This window comes from Brettanomyces nanus, chromosome 1 (assembly GCF_011074865.1).
Source record: "Brettanomyces nanus chromosome 1, complete sequence".
Taxonomy (NCBI): domain Eukaryota; kingdom Fungi; phylum Ascomycota; class Pichiomycetes; order Pichiales; family Pichiaceae; genus Brettanomyces; species Brettanomyces nanus.
In genome coordinates, this window is record NC_052374.1 from 4,095,909 (window position 1) to 4,114,780 (window position 18,872).

The 18,872-nt window shown below is 40.9% G+C and overlaps 12 protein-coding genes and 1 non-coding gene across 13 annotated transcripts; 8 read left to right on the plus strand and 5 right to left on the minus strand.

Moving 5' to 3' along the window:
* Positions 1-70: 70 nt before the first annotated feature.
* On the minus strand, positions 71-1,204 carry FOA43_001926 (uncharacterized protein; the record flags this gene model as incomplete). The annotated part of the gene is made up of 1 exon (XM_038922232.1): positions 71-1,204. The coding sequence occupies one exon, from the start codon at positions 1,202-1,204 to the stop codon at positions 71-73; it is 1,134 nt and encodes a 377-aa protein (XP_038778160.1).
* A 1,067-nt stretch (positions 1,205-2,271) lies between these two features.
* FOA43_001927 (uncharacterized protein) lies at positions 2,272-2,883 on the plus strand (the record flags this gene model as incomplete). The annotated part of the gene is made up of 1 exon (XM_038922233.1): positions 2,272-2,883. The coding sequence occupies one exon, from the start codon at positions 2,272-2,274 to the stop codon at positions 2,881-2,883; it is 612 nt and encodes a 203-aa protein (XP_038778161.1).
* A 746-nt stretch (positions 2,884-3,629) lies between these two features.
* Positions 3,630-5,084, plus strand: CBF5 (centromere/microtubule-binding protein cbf5; the record flags this gene model as incomplete). Its single annotated transcript, XM_038922234.1, has 1 exon — positions 3,630-5,084. The coding sequence occupies one exon, from the start codon at positions 3,630-3,632 to the stop codon at positions 5,082-5,084; it is 1,455 nt and encodes a 484-aa protein (XP_038778162.1).
* Positions 5,085-5,250: 166 nt separating this feature from the next.
* On the plus strand, positions 5,251-6,104 carry FOA43_001929 (uncharacterized protein; the record flags this gene model as incomplete). The annotated part of the gene is made up of 2 exons (XM_038922235.1): positions 5,251-5,298; positions 5,361-6,104. 2 exons carry the CDS (start codon positions 5,251-5,253, stop codon positions 6,102-6,104), a joined length of 792 nt encoding a protein of 263 aa, XP_038778163.1.
* Positions 6,105-6,382: 278 nt separating this feature from the next.
* FOA43_001930 (uncharacterized protein) lies at positions 6,383-7,363 on the plus strand (the record flags this gene model as incomplete). The annotated part of the gene is made up of 2 exons (XM_038922236.1): positions 6,383-6,387; positions 6,481-7,363. The coding sequence occupies 2 exons, from the start codon at positions 6,383-6,385 to the stop codon at positions 7,361-7,363; spliced, it is 888 nt and encodes a 295-aa protein (XP_038778164.1).
* Positions 7,364-7,490: 127 nt separating this feature from the next.
* Positions 7,491-8,402, plus strand: LST8 (TOR complex subunit lst8; the record flags this gene model as incomplete). The annotated part of the gene is made up of 1 exon (XM_038922237.1): positions 7,491-8,402. The coding sequence occupies one exon, from the start codon at positions 7,491-7,493 to the stop codon at positions 8,400-8,402; it is 912 nt and encodes a 303-aa protein (XP_038778165.1).
* Positions 8,403-8,434: 32 nt separating this feature from the next.
* Positions 8,435-9,562, minus strand: FOA43_001932 (uncharacterized protein; the record flags this gene model as incomplete). The annotated part of the gene is made up of 1 exon (XM_038922238.1): positions 8,435-9,562. The coding sequence occupies one exon, from the start codon at positions 9,560-9,562 to the stop codon at positions 8,435-8,437; it is 1,128 nt and encodes a 375-aa protein (XP_038778166.1).
* A 667-nt stretch (positions 9,563-10,229) lies between these two features.
* On the minus strand, positions 10,230-10,311 carry FOA43_001933. The gene has a single exon. It is a non-coding gene; the product is annotated as a tRNA-Ser (tRNA).
* A 908-nt stretch (positions 10,312-11,219) lies between these two features.
* On the plus strand, positions 11,220-12,425 carry FOA43_001934 (uncharacterized protein; the record flags this gene model as incomplete). Its single annotated transcript, XM_038922239.1, has 1 exon — positions 11,220-12,425. One exon carries the CDS (start codon positions 11,220-11,222, stop codon positions 12,423-12,425), a length of 1,206 nt encoding a protein of 401 aa, XP_038778167.1.
* Positions 12,426-12,737: 312 nt separating this feature from the next.
* On the plus strand, positions 12,738-13,847 carry FOA43_001935 (uncharacterized protein; the record flags this gene model as incomplete). The annotated part of the gene is made up of 1 exon (XM_038922240.1): positions 12,738-13,847. The coding sequence occupies one exon, from the start codon at positions 12,738-12,740 to the stop codon at positions 13,845-13,847; it is 1,110 nt and encodes a 369-aa protein (XP_038778168.1).
* Positions 13,848-14,798: 951 nt separating this feature from the next.
* On the plus strand, positions 14,799-15,874 carry FOA43_001936 (uncharacterized protein; the record flags this gene model as incomplete). Its single annotated transcript, XM_038922241.1, has 2 exons — positions 14,799-14,804; positions 15,176-15,874. 2 exons carry the CDS (start codon positions 14,799-14,801, stop codon positions 15,872-15,874), a joined length of 705 nt encoding a protein of 234 aa, XP_038778169.1.
* Positions 15,875-15,926: 52 nt separating this feature from the next.
* FOA43_001937 (uncharacterized protein) lies at positions 15,927-16,871 on the minus strand (the record flags this gene model as incomplete). The annotated part of the gene is made up of 2 exons (XM_038922242.1): positions 15,927-16,746; positions 16,864-16,871. 2 exons carry the CDS (start codon positions 16,869-16,871, stop codon positions 15,927-15,929), a joined length of 828 nt encoding a protein of 275 aa, XP_038778170.1.
* A 441-nt stretch (positions 16,872-17,312) lies between these two features.
* FOA43_001938 (uncharacterized protein) lies at positions 17,313-18,870 on the minus strand (the record flags this gene model as incomplete). The annotated part of the gene is made up of 2 exons (XM_038922243.1): positions 17,313-18,807; positions 18,866-18,870. 2 exons carry the CDS (start codon positions 18,868-18,870, stop codon positions 17,313-17,315), a joined length of 1,500 nt encoding a protein of 499 aa, XP_038778171.1.
* Between the last annotated feature and the right edge of the window lie 2 nt (positions 18,871-18,872).

The following is an 18,872-nucleotide window of genomic DNA, read 5'->3' on the forward strand; positions in this document are numbered from 1 at the left end:
AGCAATTTATTTTTTGTTCGCACTAGCCACATCTCAGTAGAACGCACTAGCCACGGGCTTCTATTTCTCTTCACCAGATACCTCTGGCCTTGTCCAAGGAGCAGATATCAACCAACTTCTCAAGGTGCTGTTTGAGAAGGCATTGTTCCCGGGCAGATTGTCGAACCAACTTAAGATACCTGTCGAATCTGATCTTTCCTTTGTCATGTAATTTGTTAAGATAATATAAGAGGTCAGAGATCGCGTCGATCGACGTTGATAGTTGATAGAGCTGAGTATAAACGGGAGTTTCAGCGATAAGACATTGATCGAAATGAGGTAAGATGCTCTTGAGATCGTGATCCAACTTGCCGTTGAGATGTGAAATCTCTGTTATTTTCCCCCGTACAAGCTGTGTATCCTGTAAAATCTTCCCTTCTATGTAATTTAGGTAATTTTGAGAGTTAAGATCTGATTCGGTAGTCTGCAAAAGGTGATTCTGGGTCTGAATAATTTCTTTAAGAGGTATTTGATCAAATAGTTGTAACTTAATAGTAGAATTAAGAGTCTTTTGAATTGATTGAAGCAATTGCAGATTATTTGGATTCGCAGGAAGAAGAGGAGGGATTTGTTTGAGTTTAGGTGAAGTTGGCTCATCAAAAAGCTGGATCCGACGAGTCGTTGGACAGGTCGGATCATTATTAGTTTTGGAAGGTGGAGGGGGTAGAGGATGAGCTGAGGGCACCGTTTGAGAGTTTTCCTTCACACCCGGTGGGTGCTCCTTGATACATTGAATCACTATTTTGATCAATTTTAAGCAGCGATTATCACGTGGTTTGATATTTTCGTTTGTGGTATCGTTGGCAAAGTTGTGGGACCAATTGGAAAGAAAAGGATGGTAAAACCGACCACTTGGATCGATGTAATTGTTAGGTGAGAGATGTTTGTTAGAATCTGTATGAGAAATGTAGATGACTGGGGGAATTTGGGGATAGCTGATAGGAAACCAGATAACCATATTGATGGCTTCTGATGGAAACGTGCCGTAGACCTTAATCTGAAGTTGAGATTGACCAGACTGGTTGGTGTAGACACTTGTGCGCACCTTCAACATAGAGTAACACATGAGAATGAGAGAAATGTCCTGGTAGCAGAGTACCGGGTTGGTATATTCGGGTTGAATCACTCTGTATAGCCATAGTAGGAGTTGGTCAGGTAGTTTCATGGCCCTTAGAGAGTAGAGAACGGTGGGTAGATGAGAAGGGGCCCAGCACCCAGAAGCGCGAATATGCCGGTGGCCGAGCCCCGGTGGTTGAGCCCCGGTGGTTGAGCCAACTGCCATCTGCCAACAGCCAACTGCGCCACCTGTACGAACAGCCCCGCGCGCTACCTGTACGAACAGCCCCCCGATCTGCGAATAGGTTAAATACTCGTACTTATCACTCTCGTTCACAGATAGTCACTTCTTTCTACATTGACAATATTCATTATGAGTGGGTAAGTAAGAGACGTCAAATTTTAACGAATAAAGTACTAACCAAATTTCCAGTTGGACGGCTATTATCGTATTAGCTGTGAACTTATTATTGGGGGCTTTATTTTGGAAGTTTGCTCCCCAGAAAGATAGAACGTAAGTTTAGAAGAACAAGAGATATACAGCAAGAAATTGCCTTACTAACTAACACCCCTAGTGTCTGGAGAAGCACAGTGTGTCTTACGTTGGGTATGATGTACCTTATGTGGGCATTCACCTTCTTATGTCAACTCCATCCTTTAATTGCGCCAAGAAGATCCGACTTGCGCCCGGAGTTCGCCAATAGTTAAAAATTACATTCATTCATTTTAATTTTATAGTAGTGTATTCTGTAGCCTTAACATTCATCGATTTAGTGCAATGAGTGATTACAAAGACTCTAGAAATGGAAATACCCAAAGTATACTTACCAATCGTTTAACAGTTCGATTTTTGCGGCAAATATCCCTGGTACTCGATCTACTCCACTATCAGAACCCATTATTCTATTGCTTGAGCAGAATATGAGGCAGAAAAGGGAGTGCTAAAGGAGAAGAGTTTTTTCTAAGTTTTTTTTTTTCAAAGGGAAAACTCCTCTCTATTTATATACGCGGCGGATCTTCAATTACATTCACCATTCTTCTCTATCTGTCTCAACGATGAATGGGCTCATCTCCTTGTTATTGATGCCTTTTGCTTCAATTTTCCACTTGGCATTGTTCTTTGTGTTTACTCCACTACTACTTTTCTTTGATGTGATTATATTTGGTCTTTATATTATGCCGCTGGGTATAATCAAGTACCTGCTTTCATTTAGACCCAAGTATTTTGACTTTTCTACACTCATAGAGCTATGTAAAGTTTGTTACTACTTTTTTTCCGTTGCACTATTGATAGGATCTGTTGCAGGAATGTTGAATGCATTGATGTTTTATCAGATTCACAAGTTATTGCAGTTTAATGGCCTTTCTATCAAGGTACCCTACGTGAATGTTAATATTGGAACAGGGACTGTGCAAACTCCGGATCTTTTGACTGAGAAAATGGTTGATCCATCTTTAAGAATAAAAATAATGAAGCCTCAGATAAGATTTGGGGTGGAGCCGGTGGAGCCGGTTGAGCTGGTGGAACCGATGGAACCGATGGAACCAATGGAGCTGGTGGAGCTGGTGGAGCCGGTGGAGCCAACGGGCCCAGTAGAGCAAATGGAGCCGGTGGAGCCAACGGGCCCAGTAGAGCAAATGGAGCCGGTGGAGCCTGCCACTCCAGTTAAGGCCAAAGATAAGACAGTCACCCCAGATACTCCATTCACACCCGCCACGTCAGAAACCCCTGCACTCGAAAGTCTTTTAACCTCTCCGAAATCAACTGATTCACATTCTTCTGGTTAAAAAATACATCAAAGACGAAAAACTCCTTAATCGGGTCGAGGGACTCGATTGGTTAAGTATTTCTTATTTAAACACCTTCTTTCCTTTATATCTGTAAATTACAATATAAGCACTTGTTGTTAATGCCCATCTGCTATTTATCTCAGGCTTTGATAAATTATGTCGTGGCCAATCCTGGATGCCAATCTATTCCCTTATGGGATCATAACCCATCTAGTCTAAGGGATCATCTAAGGATTGTGATTGGTCACTTTTTGGAGCATCATCTCAATTTGTGCAGCTTGAAAAGACATGTCACAAAGATCTCTTTTCATGATTTCTCTCATTATTCTATCAATATTGACATTGGCTTTGTCGGCCCCCATCTTTTCCATTTTCCTCGTGATATGTCTACGCTCTATGCCTACAGAATTACTCTTCAGTTGCACTTCATCTGCTCGCTAAAATATCATCCAAATATAAAAGAGGTACAATCTCATGTCACTTCATATTTCTCCAAACCTTCTTTGCTAGCTTCGGATCCCCTCATGTTTAGACCCTGGGATTATCGGTTACTCTTAATAGATACTCAGATAGATATCGCTATAAGGCTCCTTTGATTGAGACACCTATTTTTTTGGATAGATCGCACGACCTTTTCAAGGACCAAAAAAATTTTTAGGTTTTTCATTTTTCACCGAAAATTTTTCGAATTAAAGAATTACCAGTTATTAGTCTGCTTTGCTTCATCTCAATTAGTTATAGTGATGTCGGATGAATTCATGATCAAGCCGGAGAAATCTGCTCCTTCGGCAGATACTTCAGACTGGCCTTTACTTTTGAAAGATTATGATAAGTTACTAGTTAGATGTTCTCACTATACACCTATTCCAGCAGGTTCTTCACCTTTGAAGAGAGATATCAAGAACTATGTGAGTTCTGGTGTGATAAACTTGGATAAACCATCAAATCCATCCTCTCATGAAGTTGTTGCTTGGATCAAAAGGATTCTCAGAGTGGAAAAGACTGGTCATTCTGGTACTTTGGATCCTAAAGTGACGGGATGTTTGATCGTTTGTATTGATAGAGCCACCAGATTGGTCAAGGCTCAACAGGGTGCTGGTAAAGAGTATGTTTGTGTGGTTAGATTACATGATGCTTTGAAAGATGAGAAGGAAATGGGTAGAGCATTGGAGAATCTGACTGGTGCTTTATTCCAGAGACCTCCTTTAATTTCCGCTGTCAAGAGACAACTTCGTGTGAGAACCATCTACAATTCTAATTTGATTGAGTTTGATAGCAAGAGAGGATTGGGAGTATTTTGGGCATCTTGTGAAGCTGGTACGTATATCAGAACACTTTGCGTTCATTTGGGTATGCTACTTGGATGTGGTGGTCATATGCAGGAATTGAGAAGGGTTAGATCCGGAAGTATGACAGAAAACGATAATATGGTGACATTACATGATGTCATGGATGCGCAATGGATCTACGATAACAGTAGAGATGAGACTTTCTTGAGAAGAGTGATAAGTCCTTTGGAGACTTTGATGGTTGGCTATAAAAGAATTCTTGTTAAGGATTCTGCCGTTAATGCGGTTTGTTACGGTGCCAAATTAATGATACCAGGATTATTAAGATATGAGAAGACCATTGAATTGTATGATGAAGTTGTTTTAATTACAACTAAGGGTGAGGCCATTGCTCTTGGTATCGCACAGATGTCTACTGTTGATTTGACGTCATGTGATCATGGTGTAGTTGCTACAGTGAAAAGATGTATTATGGAAAGAGATACATATCCAAGAAGATGGGGACTTGGACCTGTTGCTTTGAAGAAGAAGAAGCTGATTAAGGAGGAGAAGCTTGATAAGTATGGAAGACCCAATGAAAGTACACCAGATTCTTGGAAGAAGGATTATGTTAGTCATGAAGATGAGGCAGCTCCAGCTGTTCCTGCTGATAAGTTGAAGGTTCCGGAACTTCAGAAGGCAAAGTCTTCTATATATGGTGGAGAGAATGGAAAGACTGAAAAGGCTGAAGAGACTGATAAGACTGAAAAGACTGAAAAGACTGAAAAGACTGAGAAGACTGAAAAAGATGAAAAAGAGCATCATCACCACCATCATAAGCACGACAAGACCTCTAAGAAAAGAAAGGCTGAAGATGATAGCGGAGACAAGAAAAAGAAGAAGAAGAAATCTAAAGAGTCCAAGGATTAGTGTACGGTGTAGGTAATAATTGATACGAATAGTTCATGTAGACGTGGCGCAGTACAGGAGTGGCGTATTAAGCTGATTAATAATAAGTTTAACAATAAAGTGAGGCTTGGTCACCGAATTCTGTATAGTTGCTCAACACTTTATTCTTTGACCAATCTGTTAAAACATGTCATGGTCGGGATTTAAGAAAGCCCTGACCCGTGCGGGAGGATCGGTAAGTATGGGATAAGACAGGAAGAGAAATTTGGGAGCGCTTACTAACATTAGAGGCTATAGGTGGTTGTTAAAGCAGCAGACAAAGTGATGGACAAAGATTATGATATAGAAGAGAGAAGATTTAAAACGATGGAAAAGTCGGGTAAGGAGCTTCAAACGGAAACTAAGGCATATTTGGATGCAGTGAGAGCGGTGACGGCATCGCAATCAGCAATGGGAGAAGTAGTGGACAACTTGTATGGAGATACCAAAGAGATGGGGCAGGTTGACATTGGAGCGTACTATCTTCAGGCAGTTCAAAACTTTGATCAGGAGACAGTCAAACAGTTGGATGGACCATTCCGAGAGGCTGTTTTGGATCCAGTGTCGAAGTTTTGCTCATATTTTGCAGAGATTACTGAGGCCATGAAGAAACGGGCCCACAAAAAGGTGGACTATGAACAGGCAAAGGCCAAAGTTAGAAGATTAGTCGATAGGCCAGCCAAAGATGCATCGAAGCTTCCAAGAGCAGAAAGAGAGCTTCAAATGGCCAAGGAGATTTACGATGCATTAAATGACCAACTGAAGAGCGAACTTCCTCAATTGATTGACATTAGAGTTCCCTGGTACGACGCTTCGTTCGAAGCATTGGTGAAGATTCAGATGAGATTTTGTACTGAGGGTTATGCCAGATTAGCACAGGTTCAGCAGTACTTGGATCCTGTCAGTAGAGAGGAGTACGCCAACGGAGTTTTGGACCAGCGCATTGAGCAGAAGTTGGGCGAGATGACCCAGTTAAATATCTGTTCGCTTGGAATCAAGTGAGTGTCTCTATAGTACTTTTTATTTAATTACACGTACTGCTTAGTGAGTTGTCTTTGATTCTAGACCCTTCCAGAAAATCGCACCCTCTTCGCTTTTCAGCATCTCCAAAAACTTAAATTTTGCTCCTGTATAAATATTATATGATTTTCTGCACAAGCTGAGAAGCAATTTACAGTATAACTTTCTTTGACAAAATGGTTAAAGAGAGTAAATTGTATGATTTGTTGGGCGTTTCACCTTCTGCATCGGATGCAGAAATCAAGAAGGGGTACAGAAAAATGGCGTTGAAATATCATCCGGATAAGCCCACGGGAGATGAGGAGAAGTTCAAGCAAGTGTCAGAGGCATTTCAAATTTTGTCGGATCCTGACAAGAGAGAGGTGTATGATCAGGCTGGTTTAGATGCGGCAAGAGGTAATGCACCAGCAAGTAATCCATTTGCAGGAGCAGGCGGTTCTCCTGGTGGAGGAGGCCCCGGTGGCAGTTTCCACTTTAGTTCTACTGGAGGAGGTCCTCATCAGTTCTCCTCAGCTGATGCCTTCAACTTGTTCAATCAATTTGGGGGATTTGAGGATATATTTGGTGGTATGGGGGGCAGTGGTGGCTCTAGTCGTGGTGGTTCGCCGTTTGGAGGAGCCCAGTTCAGTAGTAGTTCAATGCCTGGAGGCTTTAGCTCGAGTGGATTCGGAGGAATGCCTCAGCAGCAACAGCAGCAACAACAGACCAGAAGAAGGAGGGAACCAGAAGTTGTGGATTTGAACGTTCCTTGCACCTTAGAACAGTTGTACACGGGTGCAACTAAAAAGATGAAGATCAAGAGAAGGGGACCCAGTGGAGAGTTGGAGTCTACAATTATTCCAATACAGTTGAAACCAGGCTGGAAGTCCGGTACCAAAATCACCTATAAAGATATGGGGGATTGGCACGATGGACAGAGACAAACAGTTAGATTTATTATCACAGAGAAGCCGGACCCTACATTTAAAAGAGAGGGTAATGATTTGAGAACCAAGGTTAAGTTGAGCTTCAAGGAGTCTCTACTTGGATACCAGAAGCAAATTGCTACTATTGATGGTCGTAAAGTTCCTGTTAGTAAGTCCACACCTACACAGCCCGGTTCCGTGACCAGATATCCAAATCTCGGTATGCCGATATCGAAGACACCTGGTGGAAATGGAGATTTGATTGTAGAATTCGACGTTGATTATCCTATATATTTGAGCGATACCCAGAAGGCTGCAATAAGAAGCAGTTTTTGAGTGATGGATTGGTGTAATTTAATAGTATAGTACGTTTAGTTAATTAGTATGGTAAAATTGTAGTGAGTAAAATTCGCTAAATGAATTCACTTCAAAGTAGGTCAATGCCACTTTCTCTTCTCTAACCATGTCTGTCATTCTCGCATCAGCAGGTTATGATCATACTATTCGGTTCTGGGAGGCTCTTACCGGTGTCTGTTCAAGGACAATTCAGCATAGTGATTCTCAGGTGAATCGGCTAGAGATTACGTCAGACAAGAAGTACTTGGCTGCCGCTGGCAATCCAAAAGTGCGACTGTATGACATAAGGTCAACGAATCCGAATCCTGTTGCTCATTTTGAAGGTCATACGAGCAATGTGACTTCAATAGCTTTCCAAATAGATAGCCGATGGATGTGTTCGTCGTCTGAGGACGGTACAGTTAAAGTCTGGGATGTACGATCTCCCAGCGTGCAACGAAATTATAAGCATAATTGTCCGGTCAACGAAGTGGTGATCCATCCTAATCAGGGTGAGTTGATTAGCTGTGACCAAAATGGAACGGTGCGAGTTTGGGATTTGAGCGAGAACAAGTGCACACATCAGTTGATTCCCGAAGATGACGTGTCTATACAGTCTGTTTCCGTTGCATCTGACGGCTCAATGCTAGTTGCAGGAAATAACAAGGGAAACTGTTATGTGTGGGATATGGAAAACAATACAGATGAAACTATTCTGAAGCCTGCTCGGAAATTCAAGGCTCATTCCAAGTATATTACCAGAGTATTACTTTCTTCCGATTGCAGGCACCTTGCTACGTGTTCAGCAGACCATACCACTCGCATATGGTCGACAATGGACGATTTTCAACTCGAGACCACACTTCGAGGACACCAAAGATGGGTATGGGACTGCTCGTTTAGTGCAGACAGTGCCTACTTGGTGACGGCATGCTCGGATCATTATGTGAGATTGTGGGATTTAAGTACCAACGAAACGGTTAGACAATACAATGGACACAACAAAGGTGTGGTCAGTGTTGCATTGAATGATGTGTAAATTACAATATAAACTTACTTCAGTGAACTATTTTAATTGGTTTCTTCCGGAATTATAATCAACTTTTCTCCAGAAACGTCGCCGTTTCTTAAAACGGAAAAGCCTTCTTCGACAGCATTGTAACCTCCATGAAGAATGGTTAATGGGGCATGGAGAATGATACCATCGTTTACAGCTTTCTGGGCCGCTTTCCAGTACGTGGCATGATCATTATCAATGTCTTTAGAACCGAGAACCTCGACTCCGTTTAAAACCTGATCACCAAGAAGGAGATAAGATAAAGTCTGTGTCAATTTGACGTTGTCTCTCTTTGGTGGGTTCTCAAGAGTGTCTTCGCTCATATCAAGCAAATTGTCCAAAACTGCAGGCTCCGAGTGAGAGAGACACTTATAGGCAGGGTTGTACGACTCGGGAATAGCGACGGTATCCAAAGCAAAGGTCAATTTATCGTCTGTCACCTTCCTGATCTGTTCAACGACATCTGCATCATGATAATCAAACGCATAATCTGCACCATGTCTCCTCAACCAAGCATGATGTTTCTTGGATGCAGCGACAATAACGGTAAGACCGTACAACTTCTTGGCAACTTGTACAGCCAGTATGCCAGTAGCAGTTGCTCCACCCCAAATCAAGATATACTTACCCTTATTGGCAGTAGGGTTCAAAGTTAATTTCATGCTGTGCTGAAATGACATGCCCACTGTAGCTAAGCCTAGAGTAATTGATGCAGCACCTTCGAACGAACGAACCTTGCTGGCTAAGGTAGCTGTGGCCCGAGAGAGCTTCTTGGTATATTTGATAGTAGTCTTAGGGTCAACAATTGCATAATCCTGGAATGATCCTCCTGTAGGATCAGCCTTATAACCACCATGGGTGAAACTGGAAACATTGTCACCAACTTCAAAGCCCTTAACGTCGGAGCCAACAGCCACAACCTCACCACTAGAATCTGTTCCTAAAATATCGCCCTTTTCTCCCAATTGGGCAATAATATGCTTCCAATCGGTTGGATTTAAAGCAAAGGCTTTGACCTTGACTAAAAGCTTGTTTGCTGGAGGAGGATAGATAGTAGCCGTGTCGATGATCTCGACAAGTTTCCTGTTCTCGGTAGAACCAGTAAATACAACGGCTTTATGAGTGGCAGGTAAAGAAGACATGATTGAACAGGGTAATTAGTAACGTAATTGGTATGTAATGATCACACGTATCACCTACTCTAATTGAATGCGGATCACCTTTTATATACATCATCGATATTACTAATGCAGCAGCACAGCCGCTCAATTATGTTATTCTCCACAAAAACGAAAATGGAAATCCACTCAGCTGCTTTTTGTCTGACATCGAGACTACCAGCAGTCCCCTGGTCTCAAATGGCTCCAAATGGGTTCCAGCTGGTTCCAGCCGGTCCTGTGGTATTCGCGGCCAATCCCCGCCATTACCCCATCTTTTTGCTCAATTCTTAACTTCTCAAATAGCCTCAATATGGACTATTATATTCGTTTTCTGCTTCTTACTGATGCTTTGATTATGGACAATCCATAGCTAAGCAAGACTTAAATAATGTTTGGCCAAGGTTAACCCACCACCTTCCAATTGCAGTACTAAAATATAATTCCTTCGGTGACACCGTGACAGCCGTGCTTCTTTCCATTGTATCTAAAGTTTTTCTTTTCTTTGTACATCATCCCACATATACCTGCAACTTTTTTGTTTTCGCCAGCTATCAACTGGTTGGGTTGATTATGGTATTTCGAAAGTTAGGAGAAGATCTTAAGTGTAGCGAGGGAGAGTAGTGATTCCAAATGAGCAAAAAAAAAAAACCGTCAGCTACAGGATTCGAACCTGTGAGGGCATAACCCAAAAGATTTCAAGTCTTTCTCCTTAACCACTCGGACAAACTGACGATCTGTCTTCTGGAATGAGGCTTAAAATATCTTAGGAATAAATTAATACCATCGAAAATGATGTAAATATACAGTTCTAGAAACTTAAAATCCTGTTAGAGTACTGACAGTGAATAAAATTCTTGTAGTTGCAGCCAAAAGAGCTTTAAACAAGGCCAGATTGGATGTTGTGAAGCACATGGAGGTTACATGCATCTTCCAAACCAGTGAACGAGTCGTCTAATAAGAGAACCAATGAATACGGTGGAAGCATTAAAAAAGGAGAGTATTGGCAAATTTTTCGTTTGTAAAGCCAAGAGTTGGAGGTAACCAGAATATCCCAGAATTCCCGGCTCACACTACCTGAGTGAATGAGATTTGGAAAGATGTTCTTCTAAGAACGGACGCTTTACTACATGACAAAGGTTACACGGTTGCCAGAAAGTATGTCGATGGGGACAACAAAATTCTCATCGGTGCATCGAGATTCTATATATCCAATCCTGATTTGGCCAATAGGCTCAAAAATGGCCATCCTCTCACGCATTACGATAGGAGTAAGTTTTACAACGCAATGTCAAACGACGGTTATATAACATTTGGAAAGTATGGCCAAGAAACTCTTTCTGCAGACAACGAATTGGCCAAAACCATACCAAAATCATTGGCATAATGTCATGCTAAGACGCTTTTTTGTTTGAAAACAATCAACGAAACTTTTAAATTTAAATGCAATGGGGAGTAGTAGAAAGGTTGCAAAGTTAGTCCGAGTTCCATATTCTTGCATAGGAAAATTCGGGTTTAAGAATTTATCCGAGAGGGCTTAGTAATAAATTTCCTATTTTGAAATGAATAAATAGGATTAGATCTTCATTAGTATTTCCCGGGTTTTTAAACCATTTTAATCATTCAAACAAAAGCAATAAAAATGCCCATTGCACTTTCGAATACCAAACTATTCAAAGAAATTAAAGTCGGCGATGTTGAGCTAAAAAATAGATTTGTTTTTGCTCCTACCGGTCGTATGCGATGCATAGAGGATTGTCCAACGGACTCTATGTTGAAATTTTATTCTGAAAGAGCCAAGGACAACGGAGGATTGATAACTGTGGAGGGTACGATTACCTCAAACAAAGTAGCAGGTTTTCCCGGATTACCTTTTTTAGGTACCGATAAACAAGTACAAGGATGGAAGAAAATTGTTGAAGCTATTCACGAAAATGGCTCTAAAGTAAGTCTTCAAATTGCGGAAATGGGTAGATCAGCGCTTCCACAAGTCTGTAAAGCTCAGAATGTTCCTTTTGTGGGTCCTTCTGCTATATATGTTGACGAAAAAAGCAGAAAGGCTGCCGAAGAATGTGGTAATCCTCTTCGTGCTTTCACAAGTGATGAGTTGCCGGACATTGTCGAACGATTTGTGAAAGCAGCCAAGAAAGCTATTGAAGTCGCCAAATTCGACTTTGTGGAAATCCATGCGGCCAACATGACCCTTTTAAATCAGTTTTTAGAAGAAGCATCAAACCAGAGAAAGGATAATTATGGGGGAAATATCGAGAATAGATCTAGATTGGTACTTGAAATAGTTGATGGTATAGTGAAGGAAGTTGGAGCTGCAAAAGTTGGTATTAGAATTTCGCCTTACTCTCGTTTTATGGGTGGTCTAAGTATTGATGCTAAAATCAATCCAGTAGCCAATTATGGCTACCTTCTTAGTGAACTTGAGAGGAGAGCCAAAGAGGGTAATAGAATTGCATATCTCTCGTTTATTCAACCAAGATCATATGGAGGTGAAATAATAGAAGAATCCTACATTCCAGATTCTTCGTGGGTTAATGAAATCTGGAAAGGTGTCATTATCAGAACTGGAAACTTGCTTCACGATGAGGACTACAGCCAACTAAGAGAATTGATCGATGATGACGATAGAACTCTCATTGGGGGTTCGAGATACGGTACGTCAAACCCGGATTTGGTTAACAGATTGAAAAACGGCTACTCGCTTACTAAGTACGACAGAAGTACTTTTTACAGGGGTCCTTCTAACTGGGGTTACATAACCTGGCCAAGATTTGGAGAGAAGATTATCACCGAAGATAGTGAAATTGCCAAAGCTACTCCAAAGGTATTGGTTTGAAGTCCGAACTGTCTCGCAATGTAACCCTTTTCAACTAGTTATTCTACTAATTTAGTTACTTTAATTACTAAGCGATCTATCTGGTAAATAGTTTTTATCAGTTCATGAGTTTCCACGAAGTCCCTTAACTGTTTTGCTTCTTTTTCCATTCAGGCAACTCCGAAAACATAAGAACCGAAATTTTTCACGGCCGGAATTCTGTCACTTTAATTTATAGCTTCACCGAAAGGCGGTTTTTCTGATTACCAGAACTTCTCTTTCTTATGTTCGAAACGTATTATTCTTGATTGAAAGCTACAAAACTTTACACAAATGAGCTTCTTGCAGACCGATCCAGCGTCTTGTGCTGGAAACAGTGCCATTAATAAGTTTAATTCCAGAGCCAACATGGATAGTTCCATTAACCATCAATTACAGTCTAATGGTCGTCAGCAGTTGCAAAGGCCAGATTTCAACAAGCTGCATAGAATCGATGCAGGTTTACAAAATGAATTTCGAGACTTTGGAACGCAGGGCAGCTTTCAGGAATACCGTCAGCCTTCACAGATGCAACAGGGGTCACTTCAGCAACTGCCTCAGCGTGGTTGGGTCAACGATTTCCAAAAGATGACTATTAGCGAAAGTCAGGATCAGCGAATGAATCAAATGGATCAGCAAAGGGATCAACATGATCAACATAATCAAATGGATCAACATAACCGGCAAATATATCAACATAACCAGCAAATGAATCAAGCGAATCAACGAAGTCAGCAAGCAAATGTGCAACAATGGTCGATGGAGTTCAATAGTCTCGAGCAACGACAAGTCAGAGCTCAAAATAGTGACTCTTTCCAAACTGCAGCAACCAAAATAAAAGCCGAGGTATCTCCTGTTGGATTTACTAGATCATATGGCTACTCAAATGCTCCATACACGCTGCAGAGTGGTTTGCAGGACTCTTCAACTGATAGTGAGGCCAAAATTGACTTTGATTCCGCATTTAACAACATTGAGAAACAGCTATCGGAGCATGGCAACAATATCAGAGTAAATAACAGTGAGATGAATGTGAAGGAAAAGACCATGGGGCCAATAGGTGAGGTGGACAAAATCAAGTTTGCGCAATTGGCACAATCTGTATTTAATACCATGAACAGTGCTTCCCCCAAGAACGCATCGAATGAAATGAATGAGAAGTTCAAGCAGTCGAAATTCATGAACTTGATGGATCGGATTTCGAAAAGAGAGGTGGAAATTAACGATAAAAAGGACAAATTTGTCGACTCTCAAGGCCACGACATACGAGACGACCTTCCAGATCCTTTGAAAGACCTTAGGGATACTGATCTAAGAGACCTGGGCCCATATGATTCTGCCAAAGCTGTTCACGAAAAACTGGGCAAGGATCTTTCTTCAACTGCATGGGAAACGACATTTTGAGTATGTATTATGATATGGAATGTAAATTGGAATATCTCAATTGGGCGAAATCCTTAATGTAAAAACTGAGCGCTTAATGGTTTAATTGGTGATTCTCTCTATTTTGTTATTCTTTATACGACGTAAATGGGTTTAAAGAAACTAGTTGCAAGTCGTCCGAGCAGTTCTGCGTCTTTTGCATCTGTTGGATCGACGGTAAGACGGGTTCAAAACAAACTTCTGCACACTAAATCGAGATCTCCTAAGAAAAAAATCGTTACTGCTTTCGACAACAGAAATGCTACAGAAGATATCGAGAATATACCTATAGGATCTTTAATTCAAACCAAACCAGAGCCTCCTGAAGAAAGCTTTACTGATTCCATCTTTCCACCTAGTTCTTCAGGTAAAGCAATCGTTCAGGAATCGCCCAGTTCTTTTAACACAAATTTGAAGGATAGGAGATCAGACGGATTTATTGATGATTATGGAACTTTTCAAAACAATCATCTGGTTGAAACTACTTCACTTTTATCGGAGGAACCGCAATTTGCTACGCTGAACAGGCCACAGAGAGTTACATGGATCGATTCTATGATGGGAGGAACCGCTATGGCCGAAGATATTGAAAGTGTGGGCGAATCGGAGATCATTGATAACGTATCACTAAACAGATGGGTCAGAGCTTATCAGTTGTCTTTTCTTGTTTTACTTCTAGTCCTTATTATATTCCTTAGTATAATAATCTATATGTAAAGGTGCGACAATAATTTATTCAGAGGGCTACTTTAATCCTTGGCGTTTAATTCTTAAAGGCACATTTTTTTCTTTCATCTATCAGAGCAATGCCAGCCACTTATAAATCAAGAATAAACATGAACTTCAAAGAGGTCAATACTATAGCCAAAGATCCGTTCAGTTCACAGAGTTCTTTGGAAAACGGAGAGTCGAGTGCTTCTCTGAATACTCTATATGGAAGTATTCCAGGAATTCAAGCTTCAGGAACTGCAGGTGAAGATCCATGCAATAATCCTTTGTGGAGAAGAATTTGTAAAAGAGTTGGAATTCCGGTGCCAGACAGCTGGGGAGCTTTTACGAAAGAACATCCTTACTGGTTTTGGGGAGTAATAATAGTGATGATCGTACTAGTCAATGTGATCCTCTATTACACAGGTCAAATAAGGCTTTTGGTAATTATTTGGATTAAAGTATTATGCTCCTTGGGACTTTTGGAGTGCCTTGCTAAAGATGTGTAATAGAGAAAAGGATTGAAATAGATCTCGAGTCCTCTCTGTTTCGCCTAATTAGGAAACTATTGGCTATTTTTTCATTAATTATTTTTCATCAAGATTTTCTTTTCTTTCGTATATCTTTTCTTTCCTTTCACTAGTCTTGACTTTTCCAACCACCTTGTTGGACCTAAAATAGATATGAGATTAAGAGACAGAGAAATTATCCAGCACAAAAATTTTGATGATGCTAGCGATAGTGATGATATCATGGAGGTAGAAGGACCTACAGAAGAATTGAAAAAACTGCAAGAGTTGGTTGATATGGAAGGATCGTCAGGAGATGAGGCACCACAAGAGGAATCTACAAGTTCTGCAAAAGAAGTAGAGAAACTTAAAGTACAGCGTGAAGAAAAGGCACTTGAAGTAGAGCATAAAAAAGAGAAAGAGAGAAGAAGAAAGACAGAAAGAAAGTTCAAAGAGCAGAAAAGGGCCAAACAATTGAGACAAGAAGAACAAGAACAAGAACAACAGATACCGAATGAATTGCCTGTGGAATTGTTGGAAGATTACAAGCCGAAGGAAAAGAAAGCAACGTCCAAAGGACGGAAAATCAAGTTCGAAGAGGTGAGTACAGAAGATGCCAAAATAATAAGAATGGAAAAGCTTAAAGAGGTGAGGAACATGAACAAGGAAATGGAAGAGAAGGGTCCAGTAATGGTCAAAATCATTAGAGAAAGGAAGTATTCTGTTCCGGTAAGTGAGATCTCGAGTAAGAGAGACAAATGGTTACAGAGACGGTCGATAATGAGGAGGTAAAGGTAGTGAACCAATGTAAATTAGCAGATACAATATTATAGAGCATTTTGATTCATTCGTCCGGGATACATGCCACTAGTACGGGAAGCAGCATTCCTGCGATACAGACGGTGTAGTCTATGAGATCAGATTTCGTTGATGAAGCCTGCCCTTTTGAAGCTGAAATATTCTGTAAGGCATGGAAGCCCACGTAAAGGAATGAGCCACCCGAAAAGGTGAGTAGCAAGCCACTTAATCCCTGCAAACTCTGGTTAACAAAGGTAACTATGATTAGATAGGTGATAATGGCACCTATAGGGGCAGCAAGAGAGAATGCTATGAGATGGCAAACCACGTGAAGTTTTGGAAGATTGTTTTCAAGAAGAATAGATACTAGAGCGAACGCAGTTGGTAATTTATGGAGGAAGATGGCAAGAACAATGAATATGGACTGAAAAGAGGAGGATTCTGAGGAGGCCATAAGAGAAGAAGCAAGAGCGATGCCGTCGGTTAGACAATGAATAAGAAGACCAAGAGTATCGGTATTGTGGAATGCAGATAAGAAACCATTTTTGATAGGAGTTTTGAGGTCATTCCAATCACCGTGAAAGATGCTTTTAAGCAGAGTCGAAGGAGAAATGATAATTGAATTGGATCCAAGGCAAGTCAGATCTGCAGGGGACGGTGGAGGTGTAAAATCTCTATCAAAATCTAGAGTATCAGTCTCGATGGTAGAGTACTTTGAGATTTTGGCAATATCAGAGAAACGATCTATAGTGAAAAGAGTTATGAAACCCGCAAGCAAGTAGAGACCGATAGGAGAATCATCTGGAGAATGAGAGATTCCTTCGGGAATAATGAGCACCTGAGCAGCAGATACAAGCACTCCCGTACTGAACGTTGATATATAGTTCATCTTTTCCGGAGGAAGGTTGAACAGTAAAGGAATCAGTCCAGCCAAAAACGAGCTGATCGCCATAACAAGCGAGTATAAGAAGATCGTAACAAACACATCCATAGTGAAAGCTTAGTGTATCAACAGGCAAGCAACTTGAAAGACAAGTCGAAGGACAAGTCGAAGGTACAAGTCGAAGGACAAGAGGAATTTCATAAAGACTCAGGATACAAAAGTTGTTTCACGCGATACAGACAATTTCATGTTTGAGCTAGCTTCTTGGATAAGTGGCTGCTGAGCTGGTTATTTGACGGTTTTATGAGTACTTTCTTGGTAATAAAAAGTTCTTTATATTTTTACTAGCTCTATCTACTACAATCTGTTTGAACTCCAGAAACAGAGCCTGCTTTGTGTCTCTTTCAAAGAACATAACATGAAATTTCCAATGCAGATGCCTATAATAATTCGCTGCCGCGGCTCTATCGTTTGATCAATTGCAACCTTTTTTCTAAAAGATGGCTTAATTCCATATTCGGAAAAACACTAGTATCTGATAATTTGCATTTAAGCTTTGATAGGGTAGAAACTACGGATAAGATAACCCCTATAACTCTTCTCTAATAGGATGTTGTATCTATTCAACCTTGTACAATCTTCACTGGTTTGATTCTCCTTAAATTTCTTTTGGATCAACTCCCTTCTAGCATGGAGCATTCTATAAATTTTAAATTCTCTAAAAGGAATTAACATAGCAGCACTGCCAATGCACATAACCCCCACTAGTATTTGAGAGTTTAAATATGGTCGACTATCGTCTGGTCTTTCCAATTTCAATCCAATAATCTCGGAGACTATCATAGGAGGGCCTCCAATCAAGCAAAGAAACGAAACTGCTGCTAGTAAATCATCTCCACCACCAACAATATCTGCACATAACGGAGAGAAATTAACCCAGTTAATACCCACTAACAATCCTGTGAAAAAAGCGAATACGATCAAATTGGCGTAAGTTTTCACAAAGATCCACCAACAAAGTGAAAATACGCCAAGCAAAGCTGTGGCTAGCAGAGTAACGTTACCTTTACCGAAGTAGTCCGAAAGCAAACCCAACAATGGCCTTCCAATGCATTGGGCAACACTCTGGACTGTAGTAACTACAGCTCCTTGGGCAGATGTAAGACCTATCGCAGTGGAATAAGAGGACATCGAGAAGAGAAGAATTGTGTAGGGAAACCCGTATAAGAAATTCCACAAGATCAAATACACGAGGGGTTTTTGACGATAGATGTCCCATCTGGTAAAGCCTACGAGAACATCGCCCCAAAAGGAACGACCAGTAACGACTATCAAATCGCGATGAGACCTGATAAGTAGCGTGCACACGGTTAGCATGACACCACAGACAATACCGATCATTCTAAGGGCCCATTTATAACTACCTGTCGTATCAATGATAGCCTGGATAGGTCTGCTAAAGATTATGCCGGATAAACCAGCACCAGCAGTGCCAATTCCTGTGGCTATGGACCTTTTCTTGAGGAACCAGGTTGGAATAATAACAAAACCAGGAGAGGCAACCAAAGCATAAGCTATAGAAAGAAGGAGTCCTTGTAACATGATGAACTGGACAATGGTAGTAGCCTCTGCAGCACACAAATCGCAGATAATGAGCAAGACAATGCCAACAGCCATTACATACTTGTAATAGAAACGCCTCACCAGAGTGTTGGCTACGTTAATGAGCATAAAACTTAAACCCATGCTAAGACCACCAACGAGTGCATAATCCTCCATGCTAGCACCTGGAAATTGGTTTGAGCTGACAAAATAGTTAAGGAAAACTCCGAAGACACTATTAACACCCCAGCTAAACGTATTAATACCACAAACACATAAAACACTTATCCATCCCCATAAAGTACCTTCTGGAGGACGATCAATGACATCCTGCTTATTGAATTCTCCATCATAATTGACTAAAACGCCTTGAGATTTGGTATTTTCCTCCGGATTGGCGATTCTATTGGACTCAACTTCGCTAGCATATTGATTATCCTCTCTAATAGCATTTATTATAGTTGAAGTTCGAGTGAGTATGCGACTGGAAAGCGACTGACAGCATGG